Below are 20279 nucleotides of genomic sequence, written 5' to 3'. Positions count from 1 at the left end.
CTCCTCTGTGTGCACTCGGGGAGGGAACGCGCCCCGTCCGTTCACACCGACGTTCTTCGGGGGTGCAACTGGGCACAAAGGGGCTCCGGGCCTCTCTCCCGGGACCCGGTCCGGAGCGCGGGCTTCGGAACCCGCCGAGTTCGCCCCGGGCGCGCCTGCTCGTCGAGGTGCCGTGGGCTGCTCCCGAGCATCCCGAAGAGAGGCGCATCTGTGCACACACACGCGGATTTTTTAAAAATAACATATTTCTAGACTTGTCTCCTCCTCCCCCCCCCCCCAACATAGCCCCCGTCTTTGCAAAGCGGCCCCGAGGGCGGGGGGACGGGGCGGGGCCTCGGAGTTAATAATGGGAGATGGGCGGAGCCGGTCCCCAGCCATTGGCTGGCCCTGGGAGTGATGTCACCCATATGACACCCTGATAACTAGTTGGGAGAGAGCCCTCAACTTTTTTGCAGAAGGAGCGCGCGCGCCTGGGAGTGCTCGGGGTCCGGCACTTGCGGCGAGAGCCACGAGCCGGAGAGAAGGGGGTCCCGGGCTGCTTCGACCGTCGCCGCCGCCGCCGCCGCCGCCGCCGCCGCCGCCGCCACCTACGCTTCTCCGGTCGCGGCCGCAGCTTCCCGGGCACCGGGCGGCCGTCGCCGCCGAAAGCACCGCAGCCGCTGTGTGCAGCCTGGAAGGGGGGGCGGGGGGGAGGGGGGGAGCCGCGGCCGCGGGGTGCCGAGGACTTTGCAACTTGCCCGGGAAGGTGGAGGGGCGAGAGGGGGAGGGGGACCACCGCACGACACCGAGCGGCCCGGGTTGGAGCGCCCAGCCCCGCAGCGGATCATGGTGCAGCAAGCGGAGAGCTTGGAAGCGGAGAGCAACCTGCCCCGGGAGGCTCTGGACACGGAGGAGGGCGAATTCATGGCTTGCAGCCCGGTGGCCCTGGACGAGAGCGACCCGGACTGGTGCAAGACGGCGTCGGGCCACATCAAGCGGCCGATGAACGCGTTCATGGTGTGGTCCAAGATCGAGCGCAGGAAGATCATGGAGCAGTCTCCGGACATGCATAACGCCGAGATCTCCAAGAGGCTGGGCAAGCGGTGGAAAATGCTGAAGGACAGCGAGAAGATCCCGTTCATCCGAGAGGCGGAGCGGCTGCGGCTCAAGCACATGGCCGACTATCCCGACTACAAGTACCGGCCCCGGAAAAAGCCCAAAATGGACCCCTCGGCCAAGCCCAGCGCCAGCCAGAGCCCCGAGAAGAGCGCGGCGGGCGGCGGCGGCGGCGGCGGCGGCGGCGGGGGTGCGAGCGGCGGCGCGGGTGGCGCCAAGACCTCCAAGAGCTCCACCAAGAAATGCGGCAAGCTCAAGGCCCCCGCCGCCCCCGCGGCCGCCGGCGCCAAGGCCGGCGCGGGCAAAGCGACTCAGGCGGGGGACTTCGGGGGCGCGGGCGAAGACTACGTGCTCGGCAGCCTGCGCGTGAGCAGCGGCGCGGGCGGCGGCGGCCCCGGCAAGACGGTCAAGTGCGTGTTCCTGGACGAGGACGACGAGGACGAGGAAGACGACGACGAGCTGCAGCTGCGGATCAAGCAGGAGGCGGACGAGGACGACGACGACCCGCCGCACCAGCAGCTCCTGCAGCCGCCGGGCCAGCAGCAGCCGCCGCAGCTGCTGAGACGCTACAACGTCGCCAAAGTCCCCGCCAGCCCCACGCTGAGCAGCTCGGCCGAGTCCCCCGAGGGCGCGAGCCTCTACGACGAGGTGCGGGCCGGCGCCCCCTCGGGCTCGGGGAGCGGGAGCCGCCTCTACTACAGCTTCAAGAACATCACCAAGCAGCATCCGCCACCGCTCGCGCAGCCCGCGCTGTCGCCCGCGTCCTCGCGCTCCGTCTCCACCTCTTCGTCCTCCTCGTCCAGCAGCAGCGGCAGCAGCAGCAGCGGCAGTAGCAGCAGCAGCAGCAGCAGCAGCAGCGGCGGCGAGGACGCCGACGACCTGATGTTCGACCTGAGCTTGAATTTCTCCCAAAGCGCGCACAGCGCCAGCGAGCAGCAGCTGGGGGGCAGCGCGGCGGCCGGGAACCTGTCCCTTTCTCTAGTGGATAAGGATTTGGATTCGTTCAGCGAGGGCAGCCTGGGCTCCCACTTCGAGTTCCCCGACTACTGCACGCCCGAGCTGAGCGAGATGATCGCAGGGGACTGGCTGGAGGCGAACTTCTCTGATCTGGTGTTCACGTATTGAGAAGGGGCGCCCTGCGTTCTCGCTCTTTCTCTCGGCGGGTGCAGAGCTGGGTTCTTTGGGAGGAAGTCGTGGCGATCATGATGATGATGATGATGATGATGATGGTGTTTGTGGATGGTGGTGGTGGTAGGGTGGAGGGGAGAGAAGAAGATGTTGATATGATGTCGTGACACAAAGAAATTGGAAAAGATGAAAATTTTGGTGGAGTTAAAAGTGAAATGAGTAGTTTTTAAACATTTTTTTCCCTGTCCTTATATTTTTTTTTGTTCCCCCTCCCCTCCCTTTCTTTATCGTGTCTCAAGGTAGTTGCTTACCTAGTATGGAGTTGTGATTTTTCCCCCCCCAAAATGTGTTTTTGTAATTACCATTTCTTTTTTTCCTGAAATTCGTGATTGCAACAAAGGAGGAGGGGAAGGGGCGGAGGAGGGGAGGGAGGACCCGCTCCGGAAGGCGCTGTTTGAAGCTTGTCTGTCTTTGAAGTCTGGAAGACGTCTGCAGTGAGGACCCTTTTGGCAGCACAACTGTTACGCTAGGGAGTTGATTGGAGTTTTTTTTTGTTTGTTTGTTTTTTTGTTTTATTTTTCTTAAGAGATCTTAAAGAACTGGTGTTTTTTTTTTTAACAAACACAAAAACAAAAAGGGACCATTACAACTTTTTTTTATTATTATTTTTTTGGAGGGAGAAAACTGATGTCTTCTATGCATCCGATTCTTAACAAAACTGCAGGGAGCTTGAAAAAATGCAGACTGTACAAACGCTTACAAAAAAAAAACTGTGAACTGACTTAAGATCAGAGTTTACTTTTCAGATCAAATTGTTTATGGTTTTACAAATGTGATTTCTACTTGCCAACTTTTTTTTTGTAACTTGTTCCCTTATACCTCCTTGATTGAATACCAGACAGCCTAGACCTCAGTACAAAAGGTATTGAAACATTTTTGATACATAACAGACCTCAGTCTTTTTTAAAAATTAATATATTTTCAGGCGTATTTTTGTACAGTGAAAAGGGAACATTCTTGCTGTGTTTTTTCAGTAAGACTTTCAGGCACTTCTTCCCTTTTGATTTTTTTTCCTCTGTTTTTTAGCATGCAAGTATGTTGGTACGTTATGTCCTGGTTTTAAAAGGATTAAAATTTTAAAATAATCCTTGCATCTAAAGGCCTTGTGGTTTAAAAAAAAAAGCAAACTTTTTTTTGTACAGCTATAGTAGAGATTTGTTCAATATTTGTAGGTAAAGATTTATTGAAAATGGTGATATAGACCTCAGAGCTGTTATCTTAGTTTAAAGATTGTATATGTACTGTACTATAGTAGGACTTTATGTATCTCATACGCTGTGATATGTGGATGGGGCCCCAGATGGAAGGTTTGAAACTGGATTCTCGATTTTTAGCAAAAAAGAAAAGGCACATAGTTTAAAAAGTTTCTCATTTTGTGCAATATAATCTAAATAAAGTACAGACCATCTGCATATTTTGTAGCAAATGGTGGCAAAGCAGACTCAATGCACTGTCGACATCATTGCCTGTTTTTTTTAAAAAAAAATTTTTGTGTGCTGGAAGTCTGTTTCTTGACAATTTTTAATAAATCAGCTGGAACTGATAGAAGAAACTCTCATCGCCAGTAGTCTCAATGGAAGCCAAACTGGAGGTCCTGTTGTCCCAGCGCATTCAGTGACGAGGCTGTTGTCAGCGCGGCTGGGAGGTGGCAGAAGAGATTTCTCCTTGTAGAGGGGTTAGGCTGGAAAGTGCTCCATTGCCAGGCCAATTTCTTTTTTCCTCTTCATTCCGTGGTTATTTCAAAACCGAGGAGGAGAATCCTGTCTTCCCTTTTCCTCTGCTCCCCTCCCCTCCCCCTTCCCTTTCTCACCTCCAACTCCCCACCTCTCCCCACCCATCCTGGTCGTCGGGCGAGTGGCGCTGGGAGGCTGGGGTAGCTGGCCGGGGAGGGGCGGGCTCGCGTGGTCAGTGCTCTGCGCTCGCCTTGGGGGGCGCGGGATGGGCTCGGTTCTTCGCGCTTGGCTGCTGCGTGTCGTGGCGACAACCTTGCTCCAGAGCCGCGAGCGCTCGGGACGCTCGGGTCCCCGTCGCTGTCCCTTAGAGGGTGGGGCCGGCTTCGTTTTGTGATTCAAACTCGTCCCACCTCCACCTCCACCACCATCACCCCCCCACCCCCGCCCGCCCCTTTTGACGTATCTTTTCCGCTTGTGCTTAGAGGTTAGACACAGGTTTGGAGTGCGACCACAGTTCTTGACTTTGAGAGGTGACGAGTGCCAGGGGAGTGGTTGTCCGGTCCGCGTCCGGCTCTTTTCTCTCTCTCTCTCTCTCTCTCTCCCCCCCGCCCCTTCGGCTCGGGAGCTCCCCAGGATGGGCGATGCAGGAACGGCGGCGGGGCGCGGCCGGGGAGAGGCTGAGCGCACAGGCAGAAGACTGGCAGGTCGGCCCAAGGCGCTGCGAGGGGGGAGACGGCGCGGTGGTTACTGTGTAGCAGGGAAGTCGCAGTCACCTGGGGATTTGTTCGGCACGCAAGGGGTCCGGGCGGGGGCGGGGGGGGGGGTGAGGAGGAGCGGGGAGCCGATGCTAGCACGTGGGTGAGGAGGAAATGATCGCGGGGTCGACCGAGGGTACCCAGGCCTTTCGGGACAAGCCCCTGCCGCCCCGCGCGCTCCAGGGTGCATCGGGGCCCCGGGAGCGCGGGGATGCCCACGCGGTTGCCCGGTGTCTCGCGGAGCCAGAAGGGGAGCTGCTAGGCTGTGGGTGGTGGGGGAGGGGGAGGGGGACCCGGGGAGGCTCCCGCCACACCCAGCACCCGCCCGGACCTCTCTTGGCCCGCAGAGGCCGCCTCGGAAAAGGCGGTTGGGCTCCTTGATTGTTTTCCATCTGCCTCCGTGGGGCGCGGGCGCAACCCCAGGGCGCGCGCGCTCCCTGCTCGCTTGGGGACCATTTGCCCGACTCCTCCCGATCCTCTTCTCCACGCGCACCCCTCCACCACCACCCCTTCTCTTCCTCAGATCCGGCCTGAGCTTCCGAGCCCTCGCGATCAGCCCTGGCTTGGTGACCTCAGCGAGCCACGCTCATCCCTGGCTCGGGTCCCCCCCGCCCCGTTCCGTGCCTTCCGCCCCTCTTTTCTCCAGGGGGCCGCGCAGCGCCCAGCGCGCCAGCCTCGGTGTTCAGCCTCTCCGAAGTGCGGCGTTTGCAATAGAGGAGACTTTGTTTGAAACTTGGTGCAAATCAGCATGACTTTTTTTTTTTTTTACCCTATTAAAATGATTTCCTAAGGCTTGGCCTCCAGTTTTACTGCAATTTGGCGAGACCTAACGGAGGTGTTCGCACACCACCAAGAGCTGCTAGGCCAAAGGCGCCCCAGTGCACCCTGGCTGCCTCCCCTTCCACTTTTTGCGCTCAGAGCTCGGGCCTCCCCCAGCCTCGCGGTGGCTCCGGGCGAGCCTCCCCCACCCTCCGGATGTGAAATTTAGCAAGCTTCTGCTGCAGATCAGCAGATTTCTTTTCTGTGACTTTTTCCTTTCGGTGAACCATCAAATTTCAGTAGTACACTTGGGAAAAGAGAGTCTGATGGCGTTAAGGTCCTCAATGTAGAACTGGATTTCTCTGGAGTTGTTTACTTACCCCCCTGCCCCCCCAAATGCTAGACTAATGCAGTTACTGGTCGGACATTTATTTTAGCCACGGATAATTGAACCAGCGGTTTACAATTGACAGTTCTTTGTGCTGGTGATTTTACGTGGCTGCCCTTAGCTGCAATTCTAAATCTTGTTGAAAACACAAACCCCTTTACAAGACTGAGTATGTATTTTGAAAATCTGAAAACTTTGCATGTGCTCTATGTTTTAATCATAGATGAATCTTGGACATTTTCTGTGGTGAGGTAGAAACTTTACGTTAAGTAAATTAGTAATGTGTAATAAATTGGCCTCAGAATGGAAACAGTCATGATTAAGAGACAGAAAAAAAAAGAGAGAGAGAGAAAGGCTTGGTAGACTTAAGTTTTTGAGAGTACAATAAGAGAAATAGAGCTAAATTAAAAGACCTGTTAGAACTCAGGACAGGCGCTTAAATGCGCTTTCAACACTATTTAAGGCTGTTTTGATGAATGCATTGTGAAGATCATTCTTAATGAATTCTTTATTGAATGTCTAAAACATAATATAATACACAAGGTATTCTTGCCACTGGATAGTCTTCAATAAAAGTTGAAATGCATTTTTTTTTTGTCTCTTAAGTAAGTCTTATTTTAACTAAGCATTGACAGAATATTTTAAAATGGAAATATGGGGGGTGGGGTGGGCATGAGTGCATTGCAGCCTAGCCAGTGGGTATCCTGCTGTTTATAACTAGTTCACAGACTTTGATGATGGCATTTTGGTAAGATTTACATCTTTAAGAACTTGAACCAGCATTCTCTTATTAATTCTTTAAACTGTGGAAATAATCTTCCAGTTCTTACACTCTGAGATGCATCCCTTTTATTTTTTAAAAAATATGCTAATAAAAGGCAGTGTATTTAAACTGTGCTTTGCAAATATTATGTATGTTATGAATGACTACAGTCACAGGGCAAATTATTTGTAGAATGGTTATCCTTTAGCTAAGAAAAAAATCATTTCAGCCCTTTTGGGCAGAGATGTTTCTTTTTTTAATGTTAATCAAGGGGAAGTGATTTAAATATGCATGCATATAGCAGTCAGGATGATTTAGTTGTTTTTTTTTCCAGAAAGAAAAAGACTCAAAGGCAAGGCTTGTTTTTCTCTTTCCTGGGAGTTGAAACAATAATCACTTGATATTGGTACAGTACAAGAAATTTACATTTGTTTTACAGTTCAGGATTTAAATGACTTTTGCCCAAGGATTCTGAGAAATAAAGCAAATAAGTTGCTCTATTTTAAAGTAGTCATTCAATATAAATATATTATATCAATCTTAACTTTTTTATTCTGATATGATTAATAATATGTATATTCTTACTTTTTCTTCTAATGAGCATATGTATCCTTGTGGACACTTTGGAGAGAGGTTTTCTTGAACTCTCCCATTTATAGAATCTTTATACTCTTTTACTGCGTGGTCCCCTGCTTTTAACAGATTTCTGAGGCAAATATATTTGTGCTTTTTTCTTATGTAGGATGACCAGTGAAATAGTTTACTGAGTTATCGATTTTATCAGTAGATAAGAAACTTTCTTTATTACAGTTTCAGGGAAGATTTTTTCAGGATATTTCTCAGTTACTCTAAGGGCCAAATTTTATAAAATTTCCATTAGGAATGTCAGTTACAAATACCCTTTGTATAGCCTAGGCCTGTGAGGATACCAAGACTGAGCCTTATGTATCCAAACAGGAATTTACCAGTTCCCAAAGTAACCGTCTCCATGTAACAATGCTTGTACATGCTTTTCTGACATTTGGCTTATCTTAATTATTTGGATATTTTTCCCCCTCATTGTTCATTTGTTAGATTTATTCCACTATCTCCTCCTTTTATTTGATGATCTGGCAAATTCTGCCCTTTGTTCACAACTCAGTATTTTTTGCCCTTTCTTTAGAGTCCACATTTTCAATCACAGTCAAGATTAAACAAAATGAATTGAGCTCTCTTCCATTTTACTTGCTACTGGCTTTTTTTTTTCTTGAATCCTAACATGTCTTCATTTTTTTCCATTGTAGTTATTTTTTAACACTACCTATATCAATTAGCTGCCTAATTAGTTTTATCTATTCCATGTGGATGCAGTGAGTTTATAAGAGAATTTCACAAACAAGTAGTTTTTTAGTGAACTTAAACAGAATTTTAAAGGAGACCTATTTTTATACTCAATAAAAGCACAAAAGTGCAGAAAGTATAAAATGGCTTACAAAGGGAAACATACGTTCATAATGTTCCATGTATAAAAGTAATAATTTTATTGGGTAGAGATACTCTTAAAAGATTCAATACCTCTGCCAGTGCACAGATAGGACTGTTTTAAATGACTTGGGAACTTCTATTGCCTGCAGTTGCAAGCAGATGACTTTTCTGTAGAGAAAACAAACCACTAAAAGCAATATGATCGAGTTGAGATGTGGTTTCACATGAGCAATTGATGAAACGACCTGGACATGCAAAATGGAGGCTCCCTTTTCATTGTTTGATCAAACTTCTTGTATGTAGTCAATAGACTTGGGTTTTCTCTGCTGTGAAAGCGACAAGAATAAAGCAATATGACAAAAAAAAGTTTGAAAATGTGTAAAAAATATATATATTTACGGTAGGGTCCTTAAAGTGACTTTGATGCTTACGTTGTTTTATTAGACATTTTACAGTCCCTCTTCAAAAATAAAACAACTGGAAATAACATTGAAATGCCATATAAAGAATTTTGATCAAATAAGTATTGGCAAAGGGCCCTCTAAACACATTTTCTTCATCCAACTTACGTTCAAAACACGATGCCTCATCCCTTGAATCACATAGGGAGAAACATTCTATGCCATTATACCATTAATTTCCCATTTTGTCTACTTTTACTCTTGTACATATGTTGTGGGTTTAAGAGTCTTTTGCATTTGTTCTGTGACACCTATTTTTGAATGGACTGTATTAAGATGGAGGCCTACTTTTCTGGTTTGGGACTCCTAGTGGCTATGGCATCCCATAAGCTTTCATGATGGCCCTCATGACAACCACCTGATGTTAGAGCAGTTTTTAGCATGACACTGTTAGCAAGTATGTATTTTTCAAGGCCACGTGAAACTTAACCGTTGGTAGCCACTCCAGGTTTGGGAGCAGAAGAGCTGAAAAACCCTTTCGTTTAGAAGTCTGAGTGGTTTGTGGGGGGGACCGTTTTTTAGAGTTTGCATGCCAGCGCAGGACCTAATGCCGTGAGACAGAGGGGTAAAGCTAGCCTAGGCAGTGCGCTGGAGGGTGAAGTGTTTGATAGCACTAGGGGGAAAAGAAAATGCATGGCAAAGTTTCGTCTTCTGTAGACTATCTAGCATGCAGAGTTTAGTGTGTTGAAACAGTGTATGACAATTGCTGTATCAAAGTTGTAAAATTAAGCATTATTTATTGAAAACTATGTATTTTTTTGTAAAAACCTGATCACATAGAGAATATCAGTGGCTTGTGCTTGTGCTTCGGTCGAACCAGCTTCCTGACCCGCCCCCTTTGGTATGAAGTGTTGATGCTCAGGGTTGAAAATAGTATACCCCAATGTCTCTTTTGCAAGAGCTTTCACAGAGGAATACATTTGTTCAAAAGACTCTAATAAAATTGTGTGATCGATCTGCACTTGTGGTTTTTATGTGACTTTTTTCCAGTTTTGCATTTGATAACTACTGTTTAATTCCTGAAGTAATGTCCTTAAAATTGATGTCAAGGACAGGCTTGAAAAGTACTGGGGGTCAGTCTAGGGAAAAGTAGGCCCCACAGGAATGCTGGGGCAGGTCTGAGAGCTGCTCATAATTGGATTAAGCATGGTATTAAAGTCTCCAGATGTTTAACTGGCCAATAGAGTTTTTTAAAAAAGTAATAGGCAAAGTATAGAAGGGTAGATTAACATGTTTTGTCATTAATGTTTGAACTAGAAAATGAAGGAAAAAAATATCAGGGCAGTAGCTGCTGTGGAATTCAATGCCAGCAAACTCCATTTCTCTGTGTCTTTTTTTTTTTCTATAAACAATTTACAGTGTAAATGTATTTTGACATAGAAATCATTCTGTATTGAGATTCTTGATATAAAATGCTTTTATGGAAGCCTGTAAGTGATCCTTGGAATTATTATCAGATTTTTTAAAAGATGTGTTTACATGGTGAGTGTTTGTTGTATATTAAATTTGGTTTTGTAGAAATGTTTGTGTTGTATTGTAACAAATTTCCCAGTGCACAATTAACACAGCCATCCATAGGTTCTTTGTTAAACCAATTTTCACTACAAACCAAAGAACAAAAATCAAAAATAGCCTTGGCAACTCAAATTATTATAGTACATATTCAGTGCTTTAAGATTGTTTACCTTGGTACAGTGTTATCCTTATTTATATTTTGAAGCAAACAAAAAGTAGAACCTGTAAATGTTTCACTGAGTTCAAAAAAAAAAACCAGTTCCTTGCCGTTAATACTATTGGGCCTAAATAATGTTTTAGATTCCTCATTTAGAGTCCTATTTATTATACTAGTTGCCTTTTAATAGTGTAAGTGTTTTAGATAAAATATTTTCAAGGCAACAATTTGATTTATTGAAGAGATATCTCTAGGTAAACTTCACGGGTAGGAGAACATACATATAAAATGTAAAATTGTGACATAAAATGTTCTCACAGTAAATCTGGAAGTAAAAGGTCGAAGTGGTATGCTGTCATCCTAGTCATCTCTTAAGTTCAAAATTAGCCCAAAGAATAATGCTATACTCTTATTGAAAAATGCATGGTTCTTCCCAAAAATGAATGTTTTTGTGACACGTGTAGCTTTGGTTGAATTTGAAATAATTTAATTCTGATTTTGACATTGGTTCAATGGGATATATTTAATAGTCTGATATTTTAAGATTGGTGGGAGTATATGTGGCTGTGCCAGCACAGCTATCACTGAATATTTTGTCATCTGATATGACTGAATTACAGAGATAGAAATTTTATCTTCCATGATCAAATAAAACACTCGATCTAATTATAATACATAGCTCATGAGAAAGTTTGGAGAAACATAGAAACTAGACCCCTTGGATTCCTCTTTCTACAAAATGATCACTGATGTGTATTTAGCGTGAGCTGACATACCATAGGTGCCAATTATTGGCTGCCTTCCAAGTCTCCTGTAGGATTTTGCATGCTCCCATTTCCTGCTGGACTAAATAATCACCCTCTGAATAGTGGCCCTGACTCTAGTTGATTTACCAGGATGGCTGCCAATCATGGGTGACATTGCTTGCTCTTAAACTGAAACGCATTTGATTTTTTTTAGTAGTTAAACTGGAATACCAACGTCCCAGCACTTAAAAACTCACCCAGATGTGTGGCTAAAAAACAGACAGACTTGGGGGCTGGAGAGATAACGCAGCGGGTAGGGCATTTGCCTTGCACGTGGCCAACCCGAGTTCGATTCCCAGCATCCCATATGGTCCCCTGAGCACCGCCAGGACTAACTCCTGAGTGCAGAGCCAGGAGGAACCCCTGTTCATCGCCAGGTGTGACCCAAAAAGAAAAAAAGGAAAAAAAAAACAGACAGACTGATCAAGTGCTCTGCAGAATTTGAGCTGAGAGTCCATGAGGAACTTTTAGGGCTGAAATAGCCTTTATAAGATGAAATGTTAAGGTCAAAAACAAAAGGGAGAGGCAGGAATGTTGCTAAGTGGCAGAATGCATGATTTGCATGTGTGAGGCCCCGAGTGAAATCCCTAAAATAATGGCAGGGAGGGAAAGGAAAGAAAGAGGAAGAGGGAAGGAAGGAAAAGAATGTGAAATATAAAGAAAAAAGGGAAGAAAACAAAGTAAACTCTGAAGGACAAAAGGGAAGCTGATAAATCATTGACAGAGTGGTGGGGATAGGGGGAATGGCATGACTTGGAAGAAGGAATCAATCCAGCACTTCAAGAAGAGCATTTCCTTAGTGACTTCCTGGCTCCAGTTTAGTAGGACTTACTGATAAAGTAGATGTTAGTACAAGTTGTGGAGTGAGTTCTTCAGGAAAACATCTCTACAGGGAGGCTTATGTTTTCTGCACTGGTGCTGTTGTATTTGTTTCTTTCTTGTGAAATATAGATACAGTTACTGGAGCTTACAGGTGTGATAGTGCGAACAGAATAAAAGAATTCCATAATCCTTGATCAATTCCACTGCCAACTATGGCCCATGTTTGCATATCTAAAGTTGCTTAGATTTTCTCTAAAATGAAGCCAAACCCAAATCACAATAAACCCCTAGTTTCTTGGGATTATTTGAATATATCTTTTTTTTTTAATTCTCTGAGTATAGCTAAAAATAGCTCTAGGGTTAGGATAATGTGTTAAATGTGGAAAAATATATAGGGAGAGATTGTAGTAATACAAAAGCTGAAGACATGATTTGAAAATATGTTACAGAAATAAGTAACTTTAGGGGCTGGTGCAATAGTACAGCGGGTAGAGTGTTTGCCTTACATGCTGCCGACCCGGGTTCAATTCCCAGCATCCCTTATGGTGCCCTGAGCACTGCCAGGAGTAATTCCTGAGTGCAGAGCCAGGAGTAACCCCTGGGAGCATCTCTGGTGTGACCCAAAAAGAAACTAAGTAACTTTAAATTTACTAATAGAACATTGAACTTGCTCACTTAAATTTTAAGATTCAAGAAATATATAAAGTATTTTTGGGGAATTAGTATACGTTTGTAGAGTTTTTTGTGTGTTTTTTTGTTGTTGTTGTTGTTGTTTTTGAAGGGGAGAGAGTAGGCAGGACCACACCTGTTGGATTCTGGAGCTACTCCTAGATCTGAGCTTGGGAGTCACTTCCAGCAGTGCTCGGATGGTGCTAAGAATCAAACATGGGTTGGCTGCATGCAAGGCAAGCATCACAGTCCTTGCACTATCTTTCCAAATAATGGCAGGGAGTAGAGTATTTTCCAAAGTAGAGTATTTTGACTTTTGTATGATACAGTTTTTTTCAGCTGTCTTCACGCACCAGGCATGACTCCTTTGCCAAAAGTAGCTATTCTAGATGGTCTAGAGGTGACATCATGACAGAAGTGATGGAGAATCTTGGCATTTGGTGGTAGCAAAGTGAAGGTGTAAGTAGCCTTGTACATCAAAAACAGAAACATGAATGTTACTGTAAATAATACTGTTACCTTGACTACAAAGAAAAAAAGACATTAAAGGAGGCAAAAATAAAAGTGAAAATGGGGTGTGGGATGGAAGTAACTCTTCTAAGTCTATCACTCTCATCATCCTTTTCTACTGCCAGGTCAGATAAAATCTTATTTGACTTGAAATCGAATATTTCAAAATAGGATATTTTGTCTCTTCTAGTTTTGGTTTCTTAACTCATAGCTTATTCAAAGTCACAAAGGAGTGCAAAGAGAATCAAATTAATGAGGAGGCTATAATATACAAAACCCGAAAAATTGGGGGATAATTTTATGAGTACAAATAGCTATACTTAAATGACCCTGAGTATACCAATATCTCATTAAAAATTGATATAATAGTGACAGTAAATTACTGAAAAAAATGCTAGAATTGTATTCATTTTGACTTACTTGAGAAGGCGGAAGACTATGAAACACTTTATTTTTACTACTCAGTTTTATCAAGCCCAAATGTTCTGGAAGAATCATTTTTGCAAGACCATTTTCACTTACTATTGCTTTATAAATAAGAAAATTATTTTTAGTCTAATGGCAGGAGATAGTTAAAGATAATGAGTCTTTGCTTTTTGAAAGCAGGTAAGTTTAGGCAGAATGACATTTCAGAGAAACCAACTGTAATGTCTTCACCAACAGGCCACATTCATGTACCATACACAAGGCCCTCTAATTTAGTCCCAGTTTGCCCAGTGCAGAAAGGCAAACAGAAACAGATGAAAACAGTTGCAAAACTCCTTGAAAAAGGAATAAGGAGATCAGGGGCTCAGATGATAGAATGGGTGAGAATCCTTTCCCCAAAAAAAAGTGTAGATGGAAATAATCAGAGTGAACGTTAATAGATCTTGTCTGGTTTACCAGAGGGCCAATCACCTCAGTGTACAATGTCCTGATTTGTGACCCATACTAAGTGACAGAAGCTAAAGATGTGGAGTTGATCACAGAAGTAAGGGAGCAGGAGATTAAGTACAAAATGAAATAACAAAAGGCATGCACTTATATTTAGATTAGAGAAAAGAAAAAACAGTGTCAGGAGAGACTGTAATCTTGAATTTTCAATTAATAAGATAATAAGAAGAATTTAGGAATACTCAGGAGCCCTGTTTTTGTGCTATTTGATCTTTTAGGTACTAACAAAAGTATCTGTAGGGAAGTGTTCTGGAATACACACAAACCTGGTCACCCATCCTAGGGTCTTCGTTTTTCCTCCTTTATTCCTAAAGTGAGACATCTGCTTCTCTAGTACTACTGAGTCAGAAGTGGTAGGGAGCCAAATATGGCCATAGGAGTTTAGTTTAGTTTAGTTCTATAGTCGAAATAAACTTCTGCTTAGTTATGCTACTTTCTACCACATGTCCCTGGAGAATTTACTGCATCATGTTGCTGCCTTTCTGTCTGGAAGTTCTATTAGAGCATTTTGAGTAGAGAAAATTCTTGCATTACAAAAAAGAAGTCAGTTAATTAACTCTATTGCTCTATGGCTGATCATTGTGGTTGGGCAGGGACGCTTCTGCTTAAATTCCATCTTTCTTGACCCGGGAAGATAATTCTTCTTGGAGCTCCCTAAAACATGCACTTTATGAATGACTGGGATGTGAAAGCATATTTGGAAAGATCTGTGTTCTGAGGGAAGTTCTAGGTGGAGGCCTTGGGTAACATGCCCTCTTAGAAACAGGGGCCCAGTTTCAAAACAGAAGCCTGTTCAGTTCCTGCAGTAAGCATAGTGATTGGCACCAATGACTTTCTATCCAATATTCTCCCACCAAAAAACAATGAAAAAGAATATGTTGCTGCTGTGATTCCTATGCATAAGAGATGAGACCTCTTTAAAGCACAGTGGCAAAGTAATTTACACAATGAGACATGAAAGTCATTGCAATTACTATAGTTAACTCACAGTTACCTCCAACTAACAAGGTCCTACTAAAAATATTTGGTTACTTTAGATTGTATGAAGATGACATTGGTCATGGATTAAAGACCATTTTTAGCATTGCACCCATTTACAAAAACTCAGAGGAAGAGAACAGGGAAAGATCAAAATGAATTTTTCAATGCGTTATGATTTTAAAGGTAATTCAATTGTCTCCAAACTCTAGTATACCAGAAATTATTAGCTAGGAATTCTTTTGAGAACCTTCCATGACTGCACATAGTATTACACCTTAAGAAGTTGTCTTCTAAGGCAATAATCTCCAAAAGAAGATTCTGACATCCTCATATTCAGACAGGGTCCAGAGGTATAGTAAGAAATAAGGGTGCCACAGCTTACAATTAGATTCATACTAAATGCATTTATTGTTTAAATAATTCATACATTTAAATACTTGCTCAAGAAAAGGCAATGACTAGAATTTCATGATGTGTCATTGTTAAGACTCAGGTTAATCCTTGTTCTGAAATAGAGAAGAGATGGTATGGGCCTGAAGGGAATGATGCCTTCTACTTCTGTGTTCCAGCTCAGCCTGGGAGGTTTTAAACAACTTATATTGCCTCCTCTGTGTCTTCATGTGAAAAGTGCAGTTGAAATAGTTGGCATTTGAGATTTTTTTCAGCATGTCTAACACATAATACAAGTAACTACAGTGTATTTAAAATTAGGTTATGATTTTGGATGCATTAGTATAAAGTAGTTTCAGAGAGAGCAGGTTATACAAAAAAGAAACAGACCAAGAAAAAAAAAAGCCTTGTGATCTGTTAAACTAGAAACATAATCCACAATGTAAATTTATTCATACTTTAAACATTTTCAATACTGTGAGAGTCAAAATGCATGACCATTGTCCCAATGTTTTTTGTCTGTCTGGGGGATCATCTAGTTTGGTGGCCCCGACTTAGAATGAGCGACATGGAAAAAAAAAGAAAAGGAGGGAGGGGGAGAAGAAGAGAGAGATGCGGACAAAGAGAAGGGGAAGGTACAGGATGTAACACTGTCCTCCCATTATTCATTGATTTGCTCGAGTGGGCACCAGTAACGTCTCCATTGTGAGCCTTGCTGTTACTGTTTTTGGCATTTCAAATACGCCATGGGGAGCTTGCCAGGCTCTGCCATGCAGGCGGGATACTCTCGGTAGCTTGCCAGGCTCTCCGAGAGGGACAGAGAAATCGAACCTTGTCCCTTCAGGTTGGCCGTGTGCAAGGTAAACACCCTATCCACAGTGCTATTGCTCCCGCCCAAGGTACAGGATAAGGGGAGATAAATTCTTAAAAAAAAAAATTGGAGCCAGAGAGTTTAATGAGTAAGGCATTTGCCTTGCATGCAGCCAAATCAGTCTCAATTACATTGAGCCCTACACAGAGTGAACCCTGAGCACAGAGTAAGCCCTGAGCACCACTTGGTACGACCCAAAGCGCTGTAGCACTGTCCTCCCATTGTTCATCGATTTGCTCAAGCTGGTCCACTAACGTCTCCATTTTGAGAATTGTTACTGTGTTTGGCATATTGAATACGTCACGGCTAGCTTGCCAGGCTTTGCTGTGAGGGCGAGATACTCTCGGTAGCTTGCCGGGCTCTCTAAGAGGGGTGGAGGAATCAAACCTGGCTTGGCCAGGCCAGCCGCATGCAAAGCAAATGCCCTACCGCTGTGCTATCGCTCCAGCCTAGTATGACCCAAAAACCAAAGGGGAAAAATTGCAGAAGAGAAGGTGAGGGATGGGGAAAAAATGTTTCCCAGAGTTCTCAGGGGGCATAGGTGCCACAGCCCAGGCTGGCTTCTGCTGTTCAATAATTGGATTAGGCTGTGATGTACTGTTCAAGTACATTAAGTCTAATTCCATAAGGGTCACCCTGAAGGCCAGCTGCCACAGGACCAAACCTGGCTATGCTCTGGGGTGCATGTGATGCGAGGAATTAAACTCGGGACTTCATGAGTGCCAGACATAAGCCCTTTGAACTATTGTTTCTGCCCTAAATAAAATCTTTTTCTAGCTATGTCAATTGACAAACTCCTTAAATTGAGAAAACATAAACATATTTCAGCATTAATAGAGATAATGTGTCATGAAACACAAATCTGGTTTAAAAAAATACCAAACATCAAAATCACACAACCAAAAACACAGACGTCTGGGCTCATGTCCCAAAATACTGATTCATTGTATTCATAACAAAACCTAGAATCTATATCTTTTAAGCTCTGTATCTTGATGATTCTGAAACTGTTTGGTCACAAATGAGCTTCCGAGAAGCATCGCTCTAAGTCTGCCATGAAATCCTATAAAAAAAATTATTTTTTGCTGAAATTAGTGTCACAGGGTTAAATAAAAATGCACAAATATATATTCATAATATAATGTATGCTAATATAGTCTTATGATATATGTCTATGTTTTCTTTTATCATTTATTTATTTTTGTGTTACCAGGGACAGAGTATCTCGCCCACACAGCAATGCCTGGCACGCTACCCGTGACGTATTCAATATGCCAAACATAGTAACAAGTCTCACGATGGATATGTTACTGGGCCCGCTTGAGCAAATCGATGAACAACGGGAAGACCGTGACCATGACCGACCAGGGATTGAACCCAGGGCCTCATACACATGAAACGAACTCTCTCCTGCTGAGTTACATCTCCCAGTCTGAGCTTTCTGTTTCTAAATTTACCCATGTGCTGCTATCTTTAGTCCATGCTCTTGTGACCTAAGATGCATTTGTTGACTTCGGAGTGTGTTTGGTGTGAGATGGCATTTCCCTTGGGTCCCTGTGGTCAGCTGAGAAGACATCTTTGGTTGCATTGCACACTGAGAGCTGTGTCTCAGATGATCTCAGGGATTGGAATGAGGGACAGGGAGGTGAGAGAGGGGGTCCTAGAGGTCACTGGTCAAAAAAGGGACAATTTCTATGTAGCACCCATTCAGTGAGTTAGAAACTATGCACACACACAGAACTTGAACCTTTTTTTTTCTTGGAGCCGCTGTCTAGGGGGAGAACTGTGGGGTGCAGCACAGATGACAGGAAATATGGTCTAGGGAAAGCCTTGCTTTTTGTTTCAATATTATCCCTGTTGTTTTCAGTATTACTTGTGCTGGCATAGGACACTTGTGCTTTTTTCGTTTTATTTATTTATTTATTTTGATTTGGGGACCACACCTGGCTATGTGCAGGGATCATCGCTCCTGGTAGGGTTTGGGGTTCCGTGGACCATATACAGTGCCAGGGATTGAACCCAAGTTCAACAATGTGAAAAATAAGTAACTTACCTGTTGTATTAATTCTCTGGTTTCAACACTCATCTTTTGATTGGGGCCCTTCAATTTAAAGCATCGTTATGCCTCCTTATTCTCAGTATATCCCACCGTCAGCCCTGACATCCTTACTTCACAGATACAGGTCAAGGCTTTGTGTAAACTAAGCAATAATAAATGTATAATTGGATTTTTCAAATTGTTTAGGTTAACATGGGGGTTTAGGTTGAGAGTGCAAAAGTATTAAAAAGAAAGCCCAATTAGATAACCACTAATGAATAATTCTGAATCGTTGACATTGTTCAGATATTGTCTTAAATATTTTTAGTTCATTCTTTTGCATCTGAGAACTGGGGCAATAGCACTGACAAGTGCATTGAAACTACTGTGTGACCATGAAGCTGACAACTGTTTTCAAATATAGGCAAGTGTTAGTGTCACTCAAGCTTTGATGTTTAAATTTTTAAGCACTTGTAAAATTAAGATCATAATCCTTGCTTCATCGCTATGTTCCTGATTAGCATTTACAAAGTTATAAAACCTCTGGACTAAAAGCTGGTGTTAAAGTTGGCCTTGAATAATATGAAGCTGGAACTGGGTATTAAAGAAGAGGGGAGCAAAGGAATTTCAGTTTGGGAAAAATTGTTTACAAACTTAAACATATAAAATAAAATAGGAGCCAGAGAGTTCTATAACAGATAGCAAAGACTGAAACAAAAGGACATTTTCCACATAATTGCAAGGGCAGATAAGAAAAATAGCTAACCCCTATGTAATGTAAAAAGAGTTATTACCTCCTGAATATGAGAGCATTGATGGAAGACTTCTCAGAATTGGAATGTCAATAAGGATGCATATACAAGACAGGAAGAACAGGAGGAGATAGTCTTGTACATCAAAATGATTTATCATGCTAATAAGATACAATTTGACAGTGGCGAGTGCTGTTTATATACTTCAGATGGAAAGATGGATGGAAAAGCTAAGTGCAGTTATAGGGAGGCCGCCACCTATTCAGTTAGACGAGCCCTGAATAAGAACAAACTTTGGCTAAAGAACTAAAGGGTAGATCATTCAGGATCATGTCCAAATTCAACAAGAAACTTTGTAAAGCAGAAAGTATGTAAGAAATTGACCTTGGACAGGAAAAAATAACTAACCCTTGATACAGTGAAGCTCAGATTGGGACATAAGTTGGGGCCTTCTAGTACAGCCAGAGGATTGCGAAGGATGAGTCTTGTGTAGAACTTGTTCCAGCAGACATTGTATATAGTCCCAGAGGTAAGTCTGGGAGATTAATGCACAGAATACCCCAATTAATTTGAGGCATGCTTTTGTAGCACCTCTTTACTAAGAGAATCCTACATCTCCCCCCAATCAAATCCCACTTGACAAAATAACTCAATGACAGCTTACTATAAAATGGATTATTTCTCCAGAGAAACAACCAATGAGCCATATATGCGTAAAGATAAGTTTATTATATGATAAAGTCTGAAGACTGATTGCTTGCAGAATTGTCCTTGTTATATGGGAAATCAAGGGTTTGGTTTGGTTTTGTTTTCTTAAACCTACACCTGATTTCATAGGGCCCACGAGTACAATGACATACAATCTGCTTTACCCAAATTCCATCAATTGAAATAGCTAATCTGTGTCACACTCATAGGAACATGGAGAACAATGTCAGTCCCCAATAGAGGGTTACTCTAGCCTCATCAAGTTGACATAAAAAATTGCCCGTTATAATAGGGGTGAGCAGAAACCTGTTACTATAATATGAACATGAATGTGAAAGAACATTGCTATTGAACTGCAGTTATCTGCCTCTCAGAGGTATTTAATGCCATAAAAAGTATTTCCAAATATTTCCCCAAACTAGTATTACTTAATTTTACCTTGGAAGCTCTATAGTCTGATTCACCTAAAATCAGGTCCATGGCAGTTCCCAAGTCTATAACTTCTCAGGTGAGAGCCTGCCCAAGGCAATGTTCTGCCCTGGCCCACTCCCTAATCTATAACCTAGCTGTTAAGAAAGAAA

General features: G+C 43.4%; 1 protein-coding gene across 1 annotated transcript; it reads left to right on the top strand.

The window, feature by feature from the left end:
- Positions 1-698: 698 nt before the first annotated feature.
- Positions 699-4109, top strand: SOX11 (SRY-box transcription factor 11). The gene has a single exon (XM_056123317.1). The coding sequence runs from the start codon at positions 826-828 to the stop codon at positions 2218-2220; it is 1395 nt and encodes a 464-aa protein (XP_055979292.1). The 5' UTR covers positions 699-825; the 3' UTR covers positions 2221-4109.
- Positions 4110-20279: the final 16170 nt, after the last annotated feature.

This window comes from Sorex fumeus, unplaced genomic scaffold (genome assembly GCF_029834395.1).
Source record: "Sorex fumeus unplaced genomic scaffold, SorFum_2.1 ptg000006l, whole genome shotgun sequence".
NCBI lineage: Eukaryota > Metazoa > Chordata > Mammalia > Eulipotyphla > Soricidae > Sorex > Sorex fumeus.
This window is presented reverse-complemented; position numbering and strand designations above follow the sequence as displayed.

Bases quoted from the DNA above. Each gene is read 5' to 3' on its own strand.
- SOX11 (XM_056123317.1), top strand. From the start codon at position 826: ATGGTGCAGCAAGCGGAGAGCTTGGAAGCGGAGAGCAACCTGCCCCGG.